This window comes from Chanodichthys erythropterus, chromosome 12 (genome assembly GCF_024489055.1).
Source record: "Chanodichthys erythropterus isolate Z2021 chromosome 12, ASM2448905v1, whole genome shotgun sequence".
Lineage (NCBI taxonomy): Eukaryota > Metazoa > Chordata > Actinopteri > Cypriniformes > Xenocyprididae > Chanodichthys > Chanodichthys erythropterus.
This window is the reverse complement of record NC_090232.1, coordinates 33,480,235-33,499,509: the sequence shown is the minus strand read 5'-3', so window position 1 is coordinate 33,499,509 and position 19,275 is coordinate 33,480,235. Positions and strand designations below refer to the sequence as shown.

Below are 19,275 nucleotides of genomic sequence, written 5' to 3'. Positions count from 1 at the left end.
CTAAAATAAGATCAAGAGTAGGATCTATGCTACTGTTGAAACCACAGCTTACCCACAAACACTAGTCCCAAACACATATGTTTACTTACTTCAGAGAGTGAAATTTCATTAGCAAACCTTAATAATTAAATATTTACAGATTCATTTACACCTGACAATTCAAGACAAGTAAAGATAGCAACATACAATGTTACTTGCGGTGTTAAATATTATTTAGAATCATACAAAATGGGAAACAAAAAACCAGGAGAAAGAAAGGCACATGCAAAGTGAGTAACATCCACTGAAAATAGCACTTGCTGTGGAGACAGTGAGTTGCACTATGGCATAATTGAGGTCTGTGGACCCCGGAGCTTCTGCCTCAATAGTGAGTGTGACAGCCGTCCCAGACTCGGTTTTGGAGGGTACGGTCAGTGTGATGCTTCCCTGAGTGCTTCCTCCTGCCACAAGGTTTAGAGATCTGGGGAAAGACACGCCAGTCTCCACCAGGTCAGTCCTGGCTCGGATAGTGTAGTTGCCGCCTGTAGTGTTAGAGGCCACTGTGAAGTTGAGACTGAATGGGACTCCAGGCTGTGTAATGTTCTGCGATTGGGCCTGTGGAGGCACAGATATGGTTAAGTATGTTGTTTCTATCATACGATTTTTTGTACCAAACTGTGATGTAAAATTATGGACACTTTGTTTTAATGTTTGTTGTAAATTGAAGCTATTTGTGTTTGTGTATGCAACATTTTTCCAGGTAATTCTTACTGTGATGGTTATTCTAGATCCTTTATATTGGGTGGGTGACTGTCTCTGGAATCGATTAGTCATCGACGTGTCATTCAACACCCCTTTGAGTTGGACCACAAATGCCCCCTCTGGGATTCTGTCTACATTGACCAGGAAGTCTGTCGCACCCACTGCTTTGATGGTTCCATTAACAACACCAGATCCTGAAGCTTCAACTAGAAGCACGTCAGTCACTGTGACTGAATCTCCTCCAGTCACGGAGACAAGCAAAGTAGCATTCCGACCTGATCAGCAATTAGACAAATATTTTCAAACTTAAGGTGCAGTCACAAAATTTTGCCTGGCAAAAACATCCATTGTCCACTGTCAATAACAGTGTAATGATGTAAGCCAGATATGGGCAACTTCAGTCCTGGAGGGCCACTGTCCTGCAGAGTTTAGCTCCAACCCTGATAAAAACTCAACTGCTTGTAGCTTTCTAGTAATCAGGGTTGCCAACAAAACCCACACAATTGCTACTTAAAACTAGCCCAAATGTGGGGGGTGTTTTTGGTGGGGTAAAATTCACATTAATGTAGCCCAATTCCACAGGAGAATTGGCTGACTTGGCAATGTAATGGAGGCCAGCTAGTAGTCGCTTTGCGACTAAACCTCACTCCCCTGAACTCAAGAGGTGCTCTAGCGACTGATGCTAGAGACTGTGGCACGTCCCATTCGGACGGTCCCGGTTTCGCGTCCTGCTTGGAGTGGGCAGGTGCGAAGACGGGTTACACTTGTGCCGTGACCCGGATGGGAGTGAGGTTTAGGGGGGTTAGTGTAACCGTGGCCAGCTAGTAGTCGCTGTGCAAGTAATCCTCACTACTCTGATCTCAAGAGATGCTCTAGCGACTGACGCTAGAGGTTTCAGCCTTTAGCGTCCTTGTTAGAGCGCCCAACTCCCATGCAGAACGGGGCGAGGAGGACCTGGGTGAGGGATTACAGCAACACTAGTAATCCTGAAGACATTGATTAGCTGGTTCAGGTGTGTTTGATTAGGGTTAGAGCTAAACTCTGTAGGACAGTGGCCCTCTAGGATCAAAGTTGCCCATCTCTGATGTAAGGTCACACAGAAGTCACTTTAAAGGTGCCATCGAATTGAAAATTGAATTTACCTCTGCATAGTTGAGTAACAAGAGTTCAATACATGCAAAAGACATACAGTGAGTCTCAAACTCCACTGTTTCCTCCTTCTTATATAAATCTCATTTGTTTAAAAGACCTCAGAAGAACAGGCGAATCTCAACATAACACCGACTGTTACGTAACAGTCAGGGTGTACGCCCCAATATTTGCATATGCCAGCCCATGATCGAGGCATTACACAAGGACAGCCAGTATTAACGTCTAGATTTGTGCACAGCTAGGCTAATCGTCAGACTAGGTAAGCAAGCAAGAACAATAGCGAAAAATGGCAGATGGAGCGATAATAACTGACATGATCCATGATAACATGATATTTTTAGTGATATTTGTAAATTGCCTTTCTAAATGTTTCATTAGCATGTTGCTAATATAATGTTAAATGTGGTTAAAGTTACCATCGTTTATTACTGTATTCATGGAGACAAGACTGTCGTAATTTTTCATTTTTAAACACTTGCAGTCTGTATAATGCATAAACACAACTTTCTTTATAAATCTCTCCAACAGTGTGTAATGTTAGCTTTAGCCATGAAGCACTATCAAACTCATTCAGAATCAAATGTAAACATCCAAATAAACACTGTACTTATGCGATTAGACATGCTGCATGACGAACAAAAGATCCATTCTGAAGGTTATATTAGCTGTGTGAACTTTGTTTATGCACTGTTTAAGGCAAGCGCGAGCTCCGTGGGCAGGGAGCTCATATTTAATGATGCCCCAAAATAGGCAGTTAAAAAAATGTATTAAAAAAAAACTATGGGGTATTTTGAGCTGAAACTTCACAGACACATTCAGGAGACTCCTTAGACTTATATTACATCTTTTAAAAAGACGTTCTACGGCACCTTTAAAACCAAGCAGTGTTCTTTGATAAAAACTTTAATTTGCTTGAAAATCACAATGCGAAATCTGCAAGTAAATGTTTCACCCTTGCACAAAATTCCAGACTGCACAGATTCCTATTTCGTTGAGCAATGCTAAATTTTCCAATCCATTAAATATATTTTGAATATAAATTATATGATGCCTGACATCCATGACCCTACAGAGAACAAATTGTTTGAAGAATGGATGGATGATGTCATACCAATAAAAGGGCGGGTGAAAATCTGTCCCCATGAGTCTCCATGACCTCCCTCAATTATCTCCACAAAGTAAACGAGGACATCCACAGAACTCTGACCTGTGTTCACAATTAAAGGAATTCTGAATTATGGACAGGTATGTGTTTTTTTTTTTTTTTTTTGTATAGTACTTAATTAGACTTTAATTGTTTAATTTTACATTGCCACCATAAACTTTATGGTGAATATTCCATGTTCCATATAACATTTTACAGAAGTTTTTCTAGAGCTATTTATTGCAAAAGCTAAGTTAAATTGAATGGGTAAAAATATATGTCTGGTTAAAATAAATGGAAACTTTAAAAGCAATTCATACAGAGAAATAAAAAATTTACCAATGACTTTAAGGGTGTAGGAACTTGTGGAGCTGATACTAATCTTCCATTCCCCTGTCTGGTTGCCAGAGCTGATTTTTAATCTCCTTAGATTCCCTACAGTCAGGATGCTACCCAAAGGACCATCTGCCACTGAACCTGCCTGAGACACACCTGAAATTGGCATTCATTAAATCGGATGTTAATTGCATAATAATTATCATATAATCTATGTAATGCTCTGTAGCCTTTAAAGGGATAGTTTACACAAAATGAAAATTATCCCATGATTTACTCGCTCTCAAGTCATCCTAGGTGTATATGATGTGTACAGGTGCTGGTCATATAATTAGAATATTATCAAAAAGTTGATTTATTTCACTAATTCCATTCAAAAGGTGAAACTTGTATATTATATTCATTCATTACACACAGACTGATATATTTCAAATGTTTATTTCTATTAATTTTGATTATTATAATAATATTCAATAGGTTCAATATTGAAGACACCTGGTGCCACACTCTAATCAGCTAATTACCTCAAAACACCTGCAAAGGCCTTTAAATGGTCTCTCGGTCTAGTTCTGTAGGCTACACAATCATGGGGAAGACTGCTGACTTGACAGTTGTCCAAAAGACGACCATTGACTTGCACAAGGAGGGCAAGACACAAAAGGTCATTGCAAAAGAGGCTGGCTATTCACAGAGCTCTGTGTCCAAGCACATTAATAGAGAGACGAAGCAAAGGAAAAGATGTGGTAGAAAAAAGGATACAAGCAATAGGTATAACCTCACCCTGGAGAGGATTGTGAAACAAAATCCATTCAAAAATGTGGGGGAGATTCACAAAGAGTGGACTGCAGCTGGAGTCAGTGCTTCAAGAACCACTACACACAGACGTATGCAAGACATGGGTTTCAGCTGTCGCATTCCTTGTGTCAAGCCACTCTTGAACAACAGACCGCATCAGAAGCGTCTCGCCTGGGCTAAAAACAAAAAGGACTGGACTGCTGCTGAGTGGTCCAAAGTTATGTTCTCTGATGAAAGTAAACCCTTTGGAAATCAGGATCCCAGAGTCTGGAGGAAGAGAGGAGAGGCACACAATCCAAGTTGCTTGAGGTCGAGTGTAAAGTTTCCACAGTCAGTGATGGTTTGGGGTGCCATGTCATCTGCTGGTGTTTTCTGGTGTTTGTCACTTTGTTTTCTGAGGTGCAAGGTCAACGCAGCCGTATACCAGAAAGTTTTAGAGTACTTCATGATTCCTGCTGCTGACCATCTTTATGGAGATGCAGATTTCATTTTCCACCTGCACACAGTGCCAAAGCTACCAGTACCTGGTTTAAGGACCATGGTATCCCTGTTCTTAACTGGCCAGCAAACACGCCTGACCTTAACCCCATAGAAAATCTATGGGGTATTGTGAAGAGGAAGATGCGATATGCCAGACCCAACAATGCAGAAGAGCTGGCCGCTATCAGAGCAACCTGGGCTCTCATAACACCTGAGCAGTGCCACAGACTGATTGACTCCATGCCACGCCGCACTGCTGCAGTAATTCAGGCAAAAGGAGCCCCAACTAAGTATTGAGTGCTTTACACGCTCATACTTTTCATGTTCATACTTTTCAGTTGGCCAAGATTTCTAAAAATCCTTTCTTTGTATTGGTCTTAAGTAATATTCTAATTTTCTGAGATACTGCATTTGGGATTTTCCTTAGTTGTCAGTTATAATCATCAAAATTAAAAGAAATAAACATTTGAAATATATCAGACTGTGTGTAATGAATATAATATACAAGTTTCACTTTCTGAATGGAATTAGTGAAATAAAAAAACTTTTTGATGATATTCTAATTATATGACCAGCACCTGTATATAGGTCTATCTTCTTTCAGATGAACACAATTGGAGATATATTTCAGAATATCCTTTTTCTTCAAAGCTTCATAATGGTTGTGAATGGAGGAACATATTTTGAAACAAAAATAAAATGCATCCATCCATAATCAAAGTAATCCATACGGCTCCAGCCTTTTGAGCTGAAGCGATGCATTTTTGTAAGATGCCTCTTGCGGTTTAAACAAAGCTAGGCAACAAACTCTTTTCTTATATCAAAATCCTCCAACATTTCACTTTTAAATTTCCCATTTTAGACTAATTTGTGACTGGTGTTTTGTTTTGCTCTTTCCTCTGCACCTCCATCATGCGTTAGTTCAGAGGTCACTCTTCCGCCGCAAATTGAGGTGTATGGTCATCCATTGGAAGGTAGTTATATAATAAAGTTTTAAATATGATTATTTTTACAAAATCACATTGCTTCACTTTGAAAGGTCTTTTTTATTCCACTGGAGCCATATGGATTACTTTGATCATGGATGGATCCATTTTATTTTTGCTTCCAAATATGATCCCCCCCCAATTCACAACCATTATAAAGCTTTGGGGAGCAAGAATATTTTTAAATATATCTCCAATTGTGCTCATTTGAGAGAAGATAGTCATATACACCTAGGATGGCTTGAGGGTGAGTAAATCATGGGATAATTTATAGATGAACTAACTCTTTAAGGGATACTTCACCCAAATATTAAAATTCTCTCATCATTTACCAACCCTCATTCTATCCCAGATGTGTATGACTTTCTTTCTTCAGACAAATACAAAGATTTTTAGAAAAATAATCCATCTCTGTGTGAGTACATAAAATGCAAGTGGACGGGTCCCTAAAAGTTGATGCTTCAAAAACCATACAAAGCAAACACAACAGTAATCCATATAATCACAGTTGATGAATCAATGTCTTCTGAAGCAGGATGATAACTGTGAGTAAGAAAAAAAAATATATTTTTTAACTTTTTAAACTAAACCAATTCCTTCCATCCAATGATTATATGCGGGATCACAAGAGCATCGTGTTCGAAGTTTTACATCAACATGAAACTCACATGAGAAGTGATGCAGTACAAAGAAACATCATTTCTCACACAAGTTTCACAACATGCTTACATTATGCCTCACAACATGCTGACATTATCATCAAGAGTGAATTCATGTATGACAGTTAGCTGGAACTAATGGTTTTGTAAGACTGGAGAAACTGGAAGAACTGGAAGAGAGGGCGACTCTCTGAGAAAACAAAGGAAATTAACATTTGAATTCTCTCTTGCAAAATGAATGCCTATCTGAGACTCAATCACAGAGTTGATCAAACCTCAGTATTGTCTTAATGTACAATTCCTTTCTTATTTTACTCTTTATTTCTGAGCATTGGATGTTTTGTATCAATTATCATTGAACTGATTATGTATGATACATTTACCTGATTAATAATAAATTGTTACATTTGGATTTATTCTTATTTAATCTATCTGCACCAGGTTTGCAATGGACTAAAGTCCAGTTTTGAGTGGAGCATAGGGCACACCAACTGTGATTTTAGACCTCTGGCTTACGCTTGGCTTTAGTTGTGTGTGCTTAGACTGTAAAGGCTAAAAAAGGAATTTCCATTTAGGACAATAAAATTTTGATGGACCAACCAAAATAGGGTGAGCCTTACCTCTGTTTAATATAATTTTACTCTAGCTAAGTGTATGTGGGAAACCATGACCTGACCAAACCACAGCTAATATCAGAGAAGTAATATATTGGCCGGCTTATCTTTAGTAGTGGTTGTGACCTCTGACTAGAGATAGTGTTACTTTAATTCAAGTGTATACATGTAATGGACGTACAGTAGGCCGCTAAAAGCTGTGCATGCAAACCTCACTCCCCTGAACTCAAAAGGCGCTCTAGTGACTGATGCTAGAGACTGCGGTCTTTAACCTCCTTGTTAGAGTACCCACCTCCCATGTGGATGGGTTTGTGTCCCGCTTGGACGGGGTGGTGCGAACTGGAGGGGTTACATACAGATCTATGGGGACTAAACAAAATGCTTGTAGATAGCACAAGCATGAAAGCGACCTTCTAAAGAGTACTGTCAGTTACTTATGTCTAATGACCAAGACTGGCGGGTTTGTGATCGTGGGCCCGCATAATGACGGCCGGTGCAAGGACCCTGTGTGACTCTGAGAACCAAATGAACGAGTACAATAAGAGTAAGTGTCTAGATAAATTATCATATAAATGGTCAATAATCAATTGGCAATCCAACCTAAATTCAGGATCTTAATAAAATGGAGTCAGATAAAGGTTATTGGAATTAAACTACACTGAACGTGCAAGAAACCTTCCCCGCCCTAAGGGAAACCATCGATGGGCCGATTGGGCGGGCTTTACAATTTATAATTAAAATTTTAAAATATTACTTTTTTCCTACCTACACCTATCATTTAGCTTTAGACATGATAGATTCATCAACTATGGGTGGAAATTACCCCTGTGTTTGTTCTGTGTAATTTTTGAGAGACCTATTATGAATCATAGAGATGTCTTCATGTTTCTGAAGAAATATAAATCACACACATCCGGGTTAGCATGAATGTAAGTAAAGATGACAGAACTATGTATCTATGAAACTAGTTTATCAAGCACATACTGTAGATGAGCATTCTTTTCATAGATTCACTGGCTCACCTGTAGGGCTGTAAAGTGTAAAGATTGGAGAGTCTCCGGTGACATACACAGTCACATTGGACAGAGATGGATCCAACACAAAAGAAAAGTTTTCTACAATGGCTGGACTTCTCTCTACGTAAAGAACAGTCACCTTCAAGAAACACAGGTTTCCCCATATTTGAGTGTTAAAGAGTTGCCTCAGAACAGCACCGCACAAATTAAAGCATTTAGATTAGGATATGATTGGTGGTATAAAGCCAATTACAATTTGCATGTCTATATAATAATGATAGAAATATTGTTAATAAAGTGTTCCCATTGTTGAAACATACCAGGCCAGTGGTGATTACATCCGCAATGACTACAGAAGCCTGAGACAGTGTAGAGTTTGTGACCTCTATGGTCTGTCCACCTGAAATATGAGCCAGGTCTCTGTAAAGTTGTATGTCTGACTGAGACACTGTTCTTGATAGCGAGACATTCTGCTGACTACGTGACGAGATGGAGTTTGTCAGCAGGAAAGTGACCTGAAGTGTGGGAGGGAAGAAAGAAACAACTATTAAGACATAACCAATCCTAAATGCAATAACAAATCAAGCAATTCTGCAGATACTCACTGTAGATTTGGTGATTTGTATCATGGCCTCAACTGCGCTTTTTAATTCTGAGTCCTTTACTGAAGCATCAGTGAAAACAAAAATGTCTGATGATGGAGGAGCTTGTGTCAGTGTCAACTAGATCCATGAAATGATAAAACAGAAAAGACAAGAACTTTAAGCATTATAATGACTTTCTGTCAGGCTTTATTGTGGATATCAAAACCACAATTATTTCCTCTTTTTCAATTTTTCATAACATCTTATAGGTTGTGCAAACAAATGACGCCATTTGTTTGAGTGTACACTACTGTTCAAAAGACATTGAACACACACACACACCAGCAATCCTGACAGGCACATCCCTGGATTTAAACCATCAGTTGATGAAAGGGAATTGATTCGCTCTTTAAATGTATCTGCATTTTCAATTTTTATCAGAGGTCCAAAACCTGTGAAAAACACAAACACATCACTACAGGGTATTACAATAACAAAATTCACTGTGCATTTTCAACAAACTGTGACTGCATTGTAGAAATGCCTGTCACAAAAGTCTTAATTTCTGAAACCTGACACTCAAACACCAGAACCACCTGCCAAATCTGCAAAACCATTCACTAATTCTCGGCCTTCGACTCAATTCAAATTTTCAATTTCATAAAACACTTTTTGCAAAACACAACACACAATTCTCTATGTAACAAAATCTAACAGGAAGTATCTTGATTTCCTTTTTCAAACACAACCATTGTTTCTGTCCAACTACACATGGTTGATGTATTTCTTTTCTTTCATACTGTTTAATACTGTATTCACAACCACAAATGCTTATGGTAAAAAAATTTATAGTTTGGTTTCAATCTTATTTCGTGTTTACTAATTTTCCAACATCTCTCAGCCAATTACTTTCAATCTTGTTCAGAAATGTACATAGGAGATGTAAATGTACACAGTTTTGAATAACTGTGTGAATATGATATATATCCAAAAATAGAATATTACGGCAAAGGTGTTTACAACATAAGACAAATCTTTGCTTTTGAGATGTGTGTGTGCAGTGTTTCATTTTGCAGGGGATGTGAGGCATTTTGCATTTGTGTGTATGTCTTTTACTACTATGTACTAATATCTAGATTTTAATATTTTAATTTTTAAATCTTTTGCATTTATAGTGTACATACATGTTTTTGCACTGTACTTATATTTAATAAATACCTTAATGTAATTACATCTGTTATTAATTTCTATAACTACATACTTTGTTGACCATTTCCTTACACCTTAACCCACTCTTAAACCTACCAATACCACCAAACCTGTCCTTAACCTTACCTGTATCTGACAGCAAATGTGTCTTGTCTTGCATTACAAAATAAATATGCAATACAATACAATACAAAATGAATATATTTTGGATGTTAATACATAGTAGTTGAAAACACCAAATATAAAGTGAGACCAAAAATATATATAATTTGACATTAATGTTTCATTTTAAGCACAATAGGCCTACCCTGGTCATTAAATGGTACTAGAACATATTCTGAAGGTTCCTCTGATGTTCCTCTCTTGCTGTCTATGATACTGAAGGTCACTTTCTTGGCCTCTGTGATGTAATTAGACAAACTACCCGTGGTGTCAAACACAAAAGCCAGAACTGAGATCTGACTGAGGCCCATCAATCTGAATGAGAAAGCAGATGAAATGGACAAAGATTAAAGCAAAATTTGCTCAATGTTGACGTAATAGATTTCGCATAGCTTAAGAAAACTTGGACTACAGTACATAAATATGAACCACTTATGGTACTTTAGTAGCACAAAAGGTTTCTTTCTTTTATTCCACTAAAGTACCATAAGTTAAAAGTCTCATACCGAAGAAAGGCTTGGTTTCCTGTTGCCACTCGGATGTCTTCCAGCAGTTCCATAGTAGCGTTGATGGCCATGTCAGCGGCACGCTGGTGAAGGAAGCCATGATTTGAGCTGATATCATCCTTGTTGATGCCTCCGGTGGGGTCTATATAACTGGTCCTATCAAGAAAGCTGCCATGGCTACACTTGCCTGAGAGAGAATTGAATGTGCTTTTATATAAATTAGGTGTTTCTGAGTGTACAGCTTTTAGTCTCAATTCAAAGCATCTTGAACTCTGCAATAAAGCTCAGATGGTAATTGATGGAGTTAATTTAAGGGATTTGATGATACATGATGTCTTCAAATCCTTAAATCCTAAACCCCTCAATGGGGACGGCATACAGTTACCTCTGTTTTATCTTTAACCGCACATTGACAGTGATGTTAAGCTTCCTACCTGCAGGTTTGCTAGGGTGTACAAGGCTGAAATATCCTGAAGTTAAGATCTTCTGCTGCAGTATCTCTGGAAGAACGTTGTCACTGCAGTCTTTTCCAACACAGCTTTTGCATGTTTTTGTATTGGAATCTAGACATCCATCCAGAAACAAAAGTGTGTGTGTGAATGTCACAATATTCAAAGTGTGTCAAAATTGGTTACTTGAAATGTGTGGACAAATGTAAAGGTTATATGATACAGGTGATTGGGGAATTTAATTTTGAGATAAATACAAAAAAAAAAAAAAAAAAAAAAGATCAGAAATGCCTATACATTACAGCACCTGCTAGATTGTTGAGAGGAAGGTCAGGTCTGATCAGAGCGCTGAAAGGAGCAGTGCTTCCCAGTTCCACCCAGTTACTGTGGCTATAGAAGTCCTGCAAAAAAAAATCATTACACACATATTTTGATTTTTTGAAAAAGCAGAGATAAAATTCTGATCTGTCAGAATTATATAATAAGCAGAGCTTGATTTGGATTTAAAAACATACCTGTAAAGTATGACATACAGCCCCCAGACTGGTGCGGGCAGACAAATATCTCCCCTGTTTCATGCTGACTTTCACTGCAGCAATGCCCTGAGTGATGAGGTCCCGTCCATTTTTGAAATCTTCATTATCAAAATGATGAGCAGTACTGAACTGTTTTCTATCCACAGCTGCATTGCTAATGGAAGTCTGAGAAATAGCCAGACTGAAAGTGGATATTTGTAATAAGGAGGAATATGAATTTGAGCAGGCTCTCTGGACGGCAGTTGGAGTCAATTTGTTGTTGATCTGGAGGTGAGGGGAAAAAAATGTAAGCGTAGACCCAGCAACATTTTCCAAAAATTAGTATTTCTAACAATTGAAAACCTTGTATAACTGCCACTAAACGTGTAATAAATATTCATGATCAAGAAAAATCATATTAATAAATCTGGTCTTGCACAGAAGATGATTACATGTTCATCAACATTGATGAGGAGTTCACTGGTTTACAACTGGACTTGTTTCTCTTTGTATGAATACCTGTAAATAATTTTTTTTTTTTTTTTTTTTTAATTATAACCTATAATTATAATTATTATAATATATGATTATAATTTTATTTCATTATCATTTTATTAAAACACCATCTTGTCTTGTACATTAAAAACCAACCTACTATAATCTATAAATATCTCATTGGTAAACAGCAGTTTTAGTTCTCAAACTGGTTCACGCCCATATTTTTTTCTTACAGGTAGCGTAAAGTCTTGCCCCCGGGCAGCGGCTACATCACGACACACTTCTGCCATCTTGCGGAGGAAAGCTGCCTTAGTGATTTGTTGATGTGTGAGGGATCCATCAGCAGGGAGGATTTTGAATCCTGACGCATGAGGGGGCTGAAAGAGAGCCCCCTGGAGGAGAAATACAGCCACTACAACCAGTGAAACCATGACTGTTCACAATCACAACTGTAAAAAATTCATAATGGGAATAATCAGTTCCTTACAAAAGTGATCAATGTTTATGGAATATGTTTACTTCCTGACTGTTTATAAATAGGCTACAGATTAAGTCCTCCAGATAAGTCATCTTCAGTGGAGAGTATGTTATTTGTCTCAAATGTGCTAACTAAACACAGCGCATCTGCTTCTGGATGGTGTCCGCGGTGGTCGATTGAGTGTACTTCTGTATGGCAAGCCATTTTGACTTTTATTCATTCTCAGGATATGAATTCTTGATATCAACAATTCAGTTTTCACTAGTTAAAATGCTAATTCTTGATATCAGGAATTACATTTCCACTAACAATGGCAATTTTTGATATCAAGAATTACATTTCCACTAGTAACAAGGTTAATTTTTGATATAAACAATTCAATTTTCACTAGTTAAAATGCTAATTTTTGATATCAACAATTCAATTTTCACTAGTTAAAATGCTAATTTTTGATATCAAGAATTATTTTCCACTAGTAAAAACTAGAATTCTTGATATCAGCAATTTATATCCTGGGAAAGGCAATAGGCAAGCCGTTTTGACTTTTAATCATTCCCAGGATATGAAATTTTTGTTATCAACAATTCAGTTTTCACTAGTTAAAATGTTAATTCTTGATATCTGGAATTACATTTCCACTAGTAACAATGTTAATTCTTGATATCAACAATGATGTCTTCACTCGCAGAAATATGTATTCTTGATATCAACATTTGAATTTCCACTAATTCTTGATATCTGTAATTGTATTTTCACCATAGGCTGCCATTCAAATTCAATTGTTGATATCAAGAATGAATATTGTTATTAGAAATGTAATTCCTGATATCAACAACTGAATTGTTGATATCAAGAATTAAATTGTTGATATCAAGAAGTAACATTGTTACTAGTGGAAATGTAATTCCTGATATCAACAACTGAATTGTTGATATCAAGAATTCATATCCTGATATGTGAATAAAAGTCAAAACGGCTTGCCATACTTCTGCCTGTGCAACAAATTGCCTCTTGAAGACATTAAAGACTGAAAGTAAAAGTGGCCTCACCAAAACACATAATCATTTGGATTTCACTCTTATGACACACCCATTTCAATGCTGTGTCTGAAAACTTAGGCACTGACTTTGAGAAATGAATCACAACAGTCAGTGTAGACTATATGTCTAATTAAATCCCCATACTTTAGCCAATTGTCTTCATATGCACATTTGTGAATAAAACTGTAACATCACACCAGTGCTCTCTGTTATATTTACAAATGCAAATTACCCCAGTAACTTTTAGCTTTGGCATAGATAGACACTTGTTATTCTTTTTTTTTTTTTTTTAAACATTTAAATTGATGTGGTAAGCTTGTAATAGAACTAAAATGTTGGAAAAGTATAGTAGGCTTTCCTTTTTACTAGTCTTTGTCTTTATACAGTTAATTTAACTTAATGAAGACTTTGTCTGTGCACAAATAAAATAAAATAAAAAATGCAAAATAATAATAAAGAATGATTTTAATTAAATTTTAGTGAATGAATGTTGCAACCGTTGCAACCATCCCCTCTTATGGGGTCAGTTGCAACATTTGACTTTGTCTATTCAAGTATAAATTGTATGTATCATGTAACGAATGCTACAGTTAAACAATTACAAGAACTATGATACAATTTCATAGTACAAGTTATCAAGAACCATGAGTAAAATGTGTTCTAATGATGACTGATAGGAAAAACCTGGCCTTCAGATATTCCAAGAGATGATGAACTGTAGGAAATAAAAAAATTCAACATAGGAAAGTAGGAAATAAACAATTTCAGTATAAGAAAATGTTAAGTAAAGTTAGTTTGACTTGCATGGCACTTTGAATTGGAACATTCTGTCAAACTGAAAAGGTTCCAGATGCTTAAATAAAATACATCATGTACATCCCAAGTCAGCAAATAATTGACTATTATTTTATTGCAGTTATGCATCAGCCAACTTTGCATGTTGCGTACCACAAAAGACCATTTTTTGCAAAAAATAAAACAAATAAATAAACCTTATGAGGGAGCATGCCCTGGGACCATGCTAAAACAGCTCACACTTCAACCCCCTAATGTTCAAACCAAATACCCTTGTAAATACTACACAACTAACAATGCCCTCAATAAATTTAACATTACACAATCACAAAAGCATATATAAAAAAGAATAATTTCTTTACCTTGTGCAAGATTTTTCGAGAAGAACGTATTTTCACGTTCCGTCTGTGTATTTCTCTCCTTTTACATATGATGTCAGCGTCCGTGTAAATCTTGTAAAGCCGCAAGTAAATAAGTTATAAGTCATTGCATAAATGATCAACAACAATGAAGACAACATGTTTGCATTTTAACCATAATTAAAAATGAAATTACCCATTTAAGTACCATCAAAATAATTAATTCAGTCAGACTGTTTAAGATATAGGCCTATAGAAAGCCCTAAATAAAGCAGAGGTTTGATTGAGAATGGAAGCAAAAAAGAAAGCAACATATACTTCATCAGGTCTGCTAAAAGCCTTTTGTAAACAAAAATATTTTCCTCTGGAATGAAGACTGACTTCATTCCCCCACACCCTGATGGTCTTAAGAAGGATCTGGTCCTTGTTGGTCGTAGAACAATATTTCTAACAACCAATCAGCTACCAGTGTGGGCTAATGTTACAGTTACTGTTAGGCTTAGGACTGGGTAGAGACTTGTGCATCATTGTTACTGATCTATAATTTTCATCCAGTTTAAGGATTAAGGTTATAACTTGACAGGATTGTTGTTCCAGGGCCAACAAAACATGCTGCCCTAGGAACATGCCTGCATAATCAGGATGTGCCAGTCTGTCCTTACAAATCAAATCAAATGAAACTGTTTAAATATCAGATAAGATAAAAGAGTGCAGCTTGGCCTGGAAAGAAGTTTGACTTCATTCCTCACAACCTGCTGGTCGTTGAAGGGTTCTGTATGGTACTTTCATATCACACAGACGATAATGAAACAGCTTTATAAGTTAAAGAGAATATGTAGGGGAGGAATGAAGATTGACATTCCTACAGTACTCCAGACACAATAGCGTACTGTATGCCGGAAATGAACCACTCCTGTTTAATGACAGTTGTGATATAAACTGTCAAGCCTGGATACAACACTACAAAATCTAAACAAAGAAAAAAAAATTAATGGTCAGCATATTAAACAGGAAATGAAGATTAAAATGAGACCTTTTAATTGACTAATGACCATAATCTGTGCATTTGAGCTGACTGAATCAGAATGTTTCTGTCATTTTATTTCAACATGCCCCAAAAAGGAATTGGGGTGGACTTTCTTAATTTGTGAAGAAAACGATTGATAATTATACTTCAGTTTTTAATGTGTTAAACGAGACAAGGTCATGCAATGTAATTAGCTGACATAAACCCAGTTGTCACAGGACATCAAAGTCTAAAATACACAGTTTTAGTAATAACTAAATTCTGACAAAATGTTTGGTTAATGAGTTTTCCATTTGCATCTTTTATAATGGCAGATCTTAAAATGATTGTTATATAGGCCTACAGTAGAGATTATTTAGTTTGAAATGGAATTTTAGATGTCCTGTAGAACCAAAACCCCCATTAAACAGCATGTGATTCACGAGTTCACATATCCTAATAGAGTAAAGCTATGCGTATTTGACGTACTGTCTGAGGAGGGATGGTGGTAAACTCTCAGATGAACAGAGGTAAGTGTGCTGAATTTATATTTAACTGAATGCTCTCTACCTGTGCTAATTATCTGAACTTGCTCCTCCCGAACTTTGTTAATAAAACATCATTTGGTGACACTGTTTAATGTGATGCTTAAAGGAACACTCCACTTTTTTTGAAAATAGGCTCATTTTCCAACTCCCCTAGAGTTAAACAGTTGAGTTTTACTGTTTTCTAATCCATTCAGCCGATCTCCGGTTCTGGCGGTACCACTTTTAGCACAGCTTAGCATAGTTCATTGAATCTGATCAGACCGTTAGCATCACGCTTAAAAATGACCAAAGAGTTTTGATATTTTTCCTATTTAAAACTTGACTCTTCTGTAGTTAAATCGTGTACTAAGACCGACAGAAAATGAAAAGTTGCGATTTTCTAGGCTGATATGGCTAGGAACTATACTCTCATTCAGGCGTAATAATCAAGGAACTTTGCTGCCGTATCATGGCTGCAGCAGTGCAATGATATTACGCAGCGTCTCTCACAAACGTCTCCATGGTTGCAAGGCACGTTCCCTGTGCAAGCAGGGGCTCACGGGTGCTGCGTAATATCAGTGCACTGCTGCAGCCATGGAACGGCAGCAAAGTTCCTTGATTATTATATAGCCTATTTTCAAAAAAAGTGGAGTGTTCCTTTAAATACACAGTTTAGCTTTAAGAGTAATAAGAAAAGCACAAAAATCAACATTCTCCATAAGTGAATTTTTCATAATTGTATTTATTTATCTTAATTAAAATAAATTGTATTTATTTATCAAAAAAATAATAATAATAAGAGTTATGTGTGAACACACAGGAACAAACAAAAGTATTAATTAATTATGGAAATGGATGACAGATATTCTAAGGCAGATTTTGTTGCAAAATAACTTGTTTCAATATATTATTTTAATTATAAGTGGTATATCACAAAACATTTTATTCATTGAATCCTCTCAAACTGTGTAAAACCATTTATAACTTATAGTCATTCATGTGGCAGGAGTTTAGTAAAGCCCTTGATCCAAGAAGAGGCTTATACAACACTGCTGCCTCTTATGTGAACAGTGTCTTTAATAAACTTGCAAAAAGATCAAGAGTATATACTTCACTACTCGGCTTACCCACAAAAACTAGTCCCAAACACACTTGTTTACATACTACAGAAAGTGAGTGAAATTTTAGTAGTAAACCTTAAACCTAATTCTTTAATATTCACAAAGACTCTTTTACACCTGACAATTCAAGAAAGTAACGATATCAACATACAATGGTACTTGCTGTTAAACATTATTTAGAATCATACAAAATGGGAAACAAAAAACCAGGAGAAAGAAAGGCACATGCAAAGTGAGTAACATCCACTGAAAATAGCACTTGCTGTGGAGACAGTGAGTTGCAGTATGGCATAATTGAGGTCTGTGGACCCCGGAGCTTCTGCCTCAATAGTGAGTGTGACAGCCGTCCCAGACTCGGTTTTGGAGGGTACGGTCAGTGTGATGCTTCCCTGAGCGCTTCCTCCTGCCACAAGGTTTAGAGATCTGGGGAAAGACACGCCAGTCTCCACCAGGTCAGTCCTGGCTCGGATAGTGTAGTTGCCGCCTGTAGTGTTAGAGGCCACTGTGAAGTTGAGACTGAATGGGACTCCAGGCTGTGTAATGTTCTGCGATTGGGCCTGTGGAGGCACAGATATGGTTAATGTATGTTATTTCTCTCATACAATGATGTGTGTTTGATGCTCTTTTTGTACTACACTGTGATGTACATTTAAGTGCATTTTGTTTTATGATTGTTGTAAATTACAGCTATCCGTGTTTGTGTATGCAACATTTTTCCAGATAATTCTTACTGTGATGGTTATTCTAGATCCTTTATATTGTGTGGGTGACTGTCTCTGGAATTGACTAGGCAAAGATTGAGTCGTGTCATTCAACACCCCTTTGAGTTGGACCACAAATGCCCCCTCTGGGATTCTGTCTACGTTGACCAGGAAGTCTGTCGCACCCACTGCTTTGATGGTTCCATTAACAACACCAGATCCTGAAGCTTCAACTAGAAGCACGTCAGTCACTGTGACTGAATCTCCTCCAGTCACGGTGACAAGCAAAGTAGCATTCCGACCTGATCAGCAATTAGACAAATATTTTAAATCAAAGGTTTTCAACCCTGATTCTGGGGATCCACTGTCCAGCTAAGGGGCCATTTACACAACAGCGTTTTCAGCTTAAACCGGGAAATGTATGCATTTTGGCCATTCATTTACCGGAAAACAGAATTTTGGGTGCCTGAAACTTATGAAAACGGGTTTTAGAGTGCAAGTTTTTAAAAACTATAGCTACAAAAACTACAAAAACTTGAATTTGTGAAAATGGTGACGTCATGCATATTATGTGTTCAGTCAATATGCGTGTGTATGTGGCAGATGCGTAGTTCTTCTTTACAAAGTGACAAACTGGCCAAGCATGCATAATACAGTGTTTTTATTCGTTTTCGTGGATCCGTGTGAACAGGGATCATTTTGACAATGTTTTTGTCTATACATGAAAAACGGAAAAGAAAAAAAAAGTTTTGTTTTTAGTATATCATTGTCGTGTAAACAAAACAGAAGTGCACCTTCATGCAATTTTCAAGTGATACTGAATAGCTTAAAGGGATAATTCACCAAAAATGAAAATTCTGTCATCATTTACTCACCCTCAGGTTGTTCCAAACCTGTATGAGATTTCTTTGTTCGGTTGAACACAAAAGAAGATAATTTGAAGAATGTGGGTAACTGAACAGTTCTGGGGCACTGACTTGCCATAGTATTTCTTTTCCTAATGGTGCCCCAAAGCAGCCTGGTTACAAACTTTCTTAAAAAAATCTTTGGGCCTCATTTATAAGGTGTGCGTACACATAGATTTGATCTTAGAGTGTGCGTACGCTTAAATCCATGCCAATGCTCATATTTATAAAAACTTTTTTTACGTGGAAAAGCTCCACGTCAGGGTCTGATTACTGCAGGTTTTTGGAAATCTAAGCTATTCTTGCAGCTCGCTAAGGATTTGGATGACTGATGATCTTTTATATGTAAATGACATTGATTAGGTGTTGTTTACAATGCAGAGAACTGAAACCATTCAGTTCAAGTTCAAGATCATTTGCGATTTAGAGATTTCATATCTGAAAGAGAGGTGTACGCTCGTTTTCTGTGTGTACATTCATTCTGAACCACACATACG

General features: G+C 37.0%; 1 protein-coding gene across 1 annotated transcript; it reads right to left on the bottom strand.

Annotated features, from left to right (window-relative positions):
* Positions 1–219: 219 nt before the first annotated feature.
* vwa10.1 (von Willebrand factor A domain containing 10, tandem duplicate 1) lies at positions 220–12,277 on the bottom strand. Its single transcript, XM_067404095.1, has 14 exons — positions 12,080–12,277; positions 11,349–11,633; positions 11,141–11,234; positions 10,819–10,947; positions 10,385–10,571; positions 10,024–10,193; positions 8,850–8,959; positions 8,529–8,645; positions 8,244–8,438; positions 7,930–8,062; positions 3,377–3,529; positions 3,005–3,100; positions 751–1,016; positions 220–594 (listed from the first exon to the last, which is right to left on the bottom strand). Exons 1-14 carry the CDS (start codon positions 12,275–12,277, stop codon positions 220–222), a joined length of 2,508 nt encoding a protein of 835 aa, XP_067260196.1.
* Positions 12,278–19,275: the final 6,998 nt, after the last annotated feature.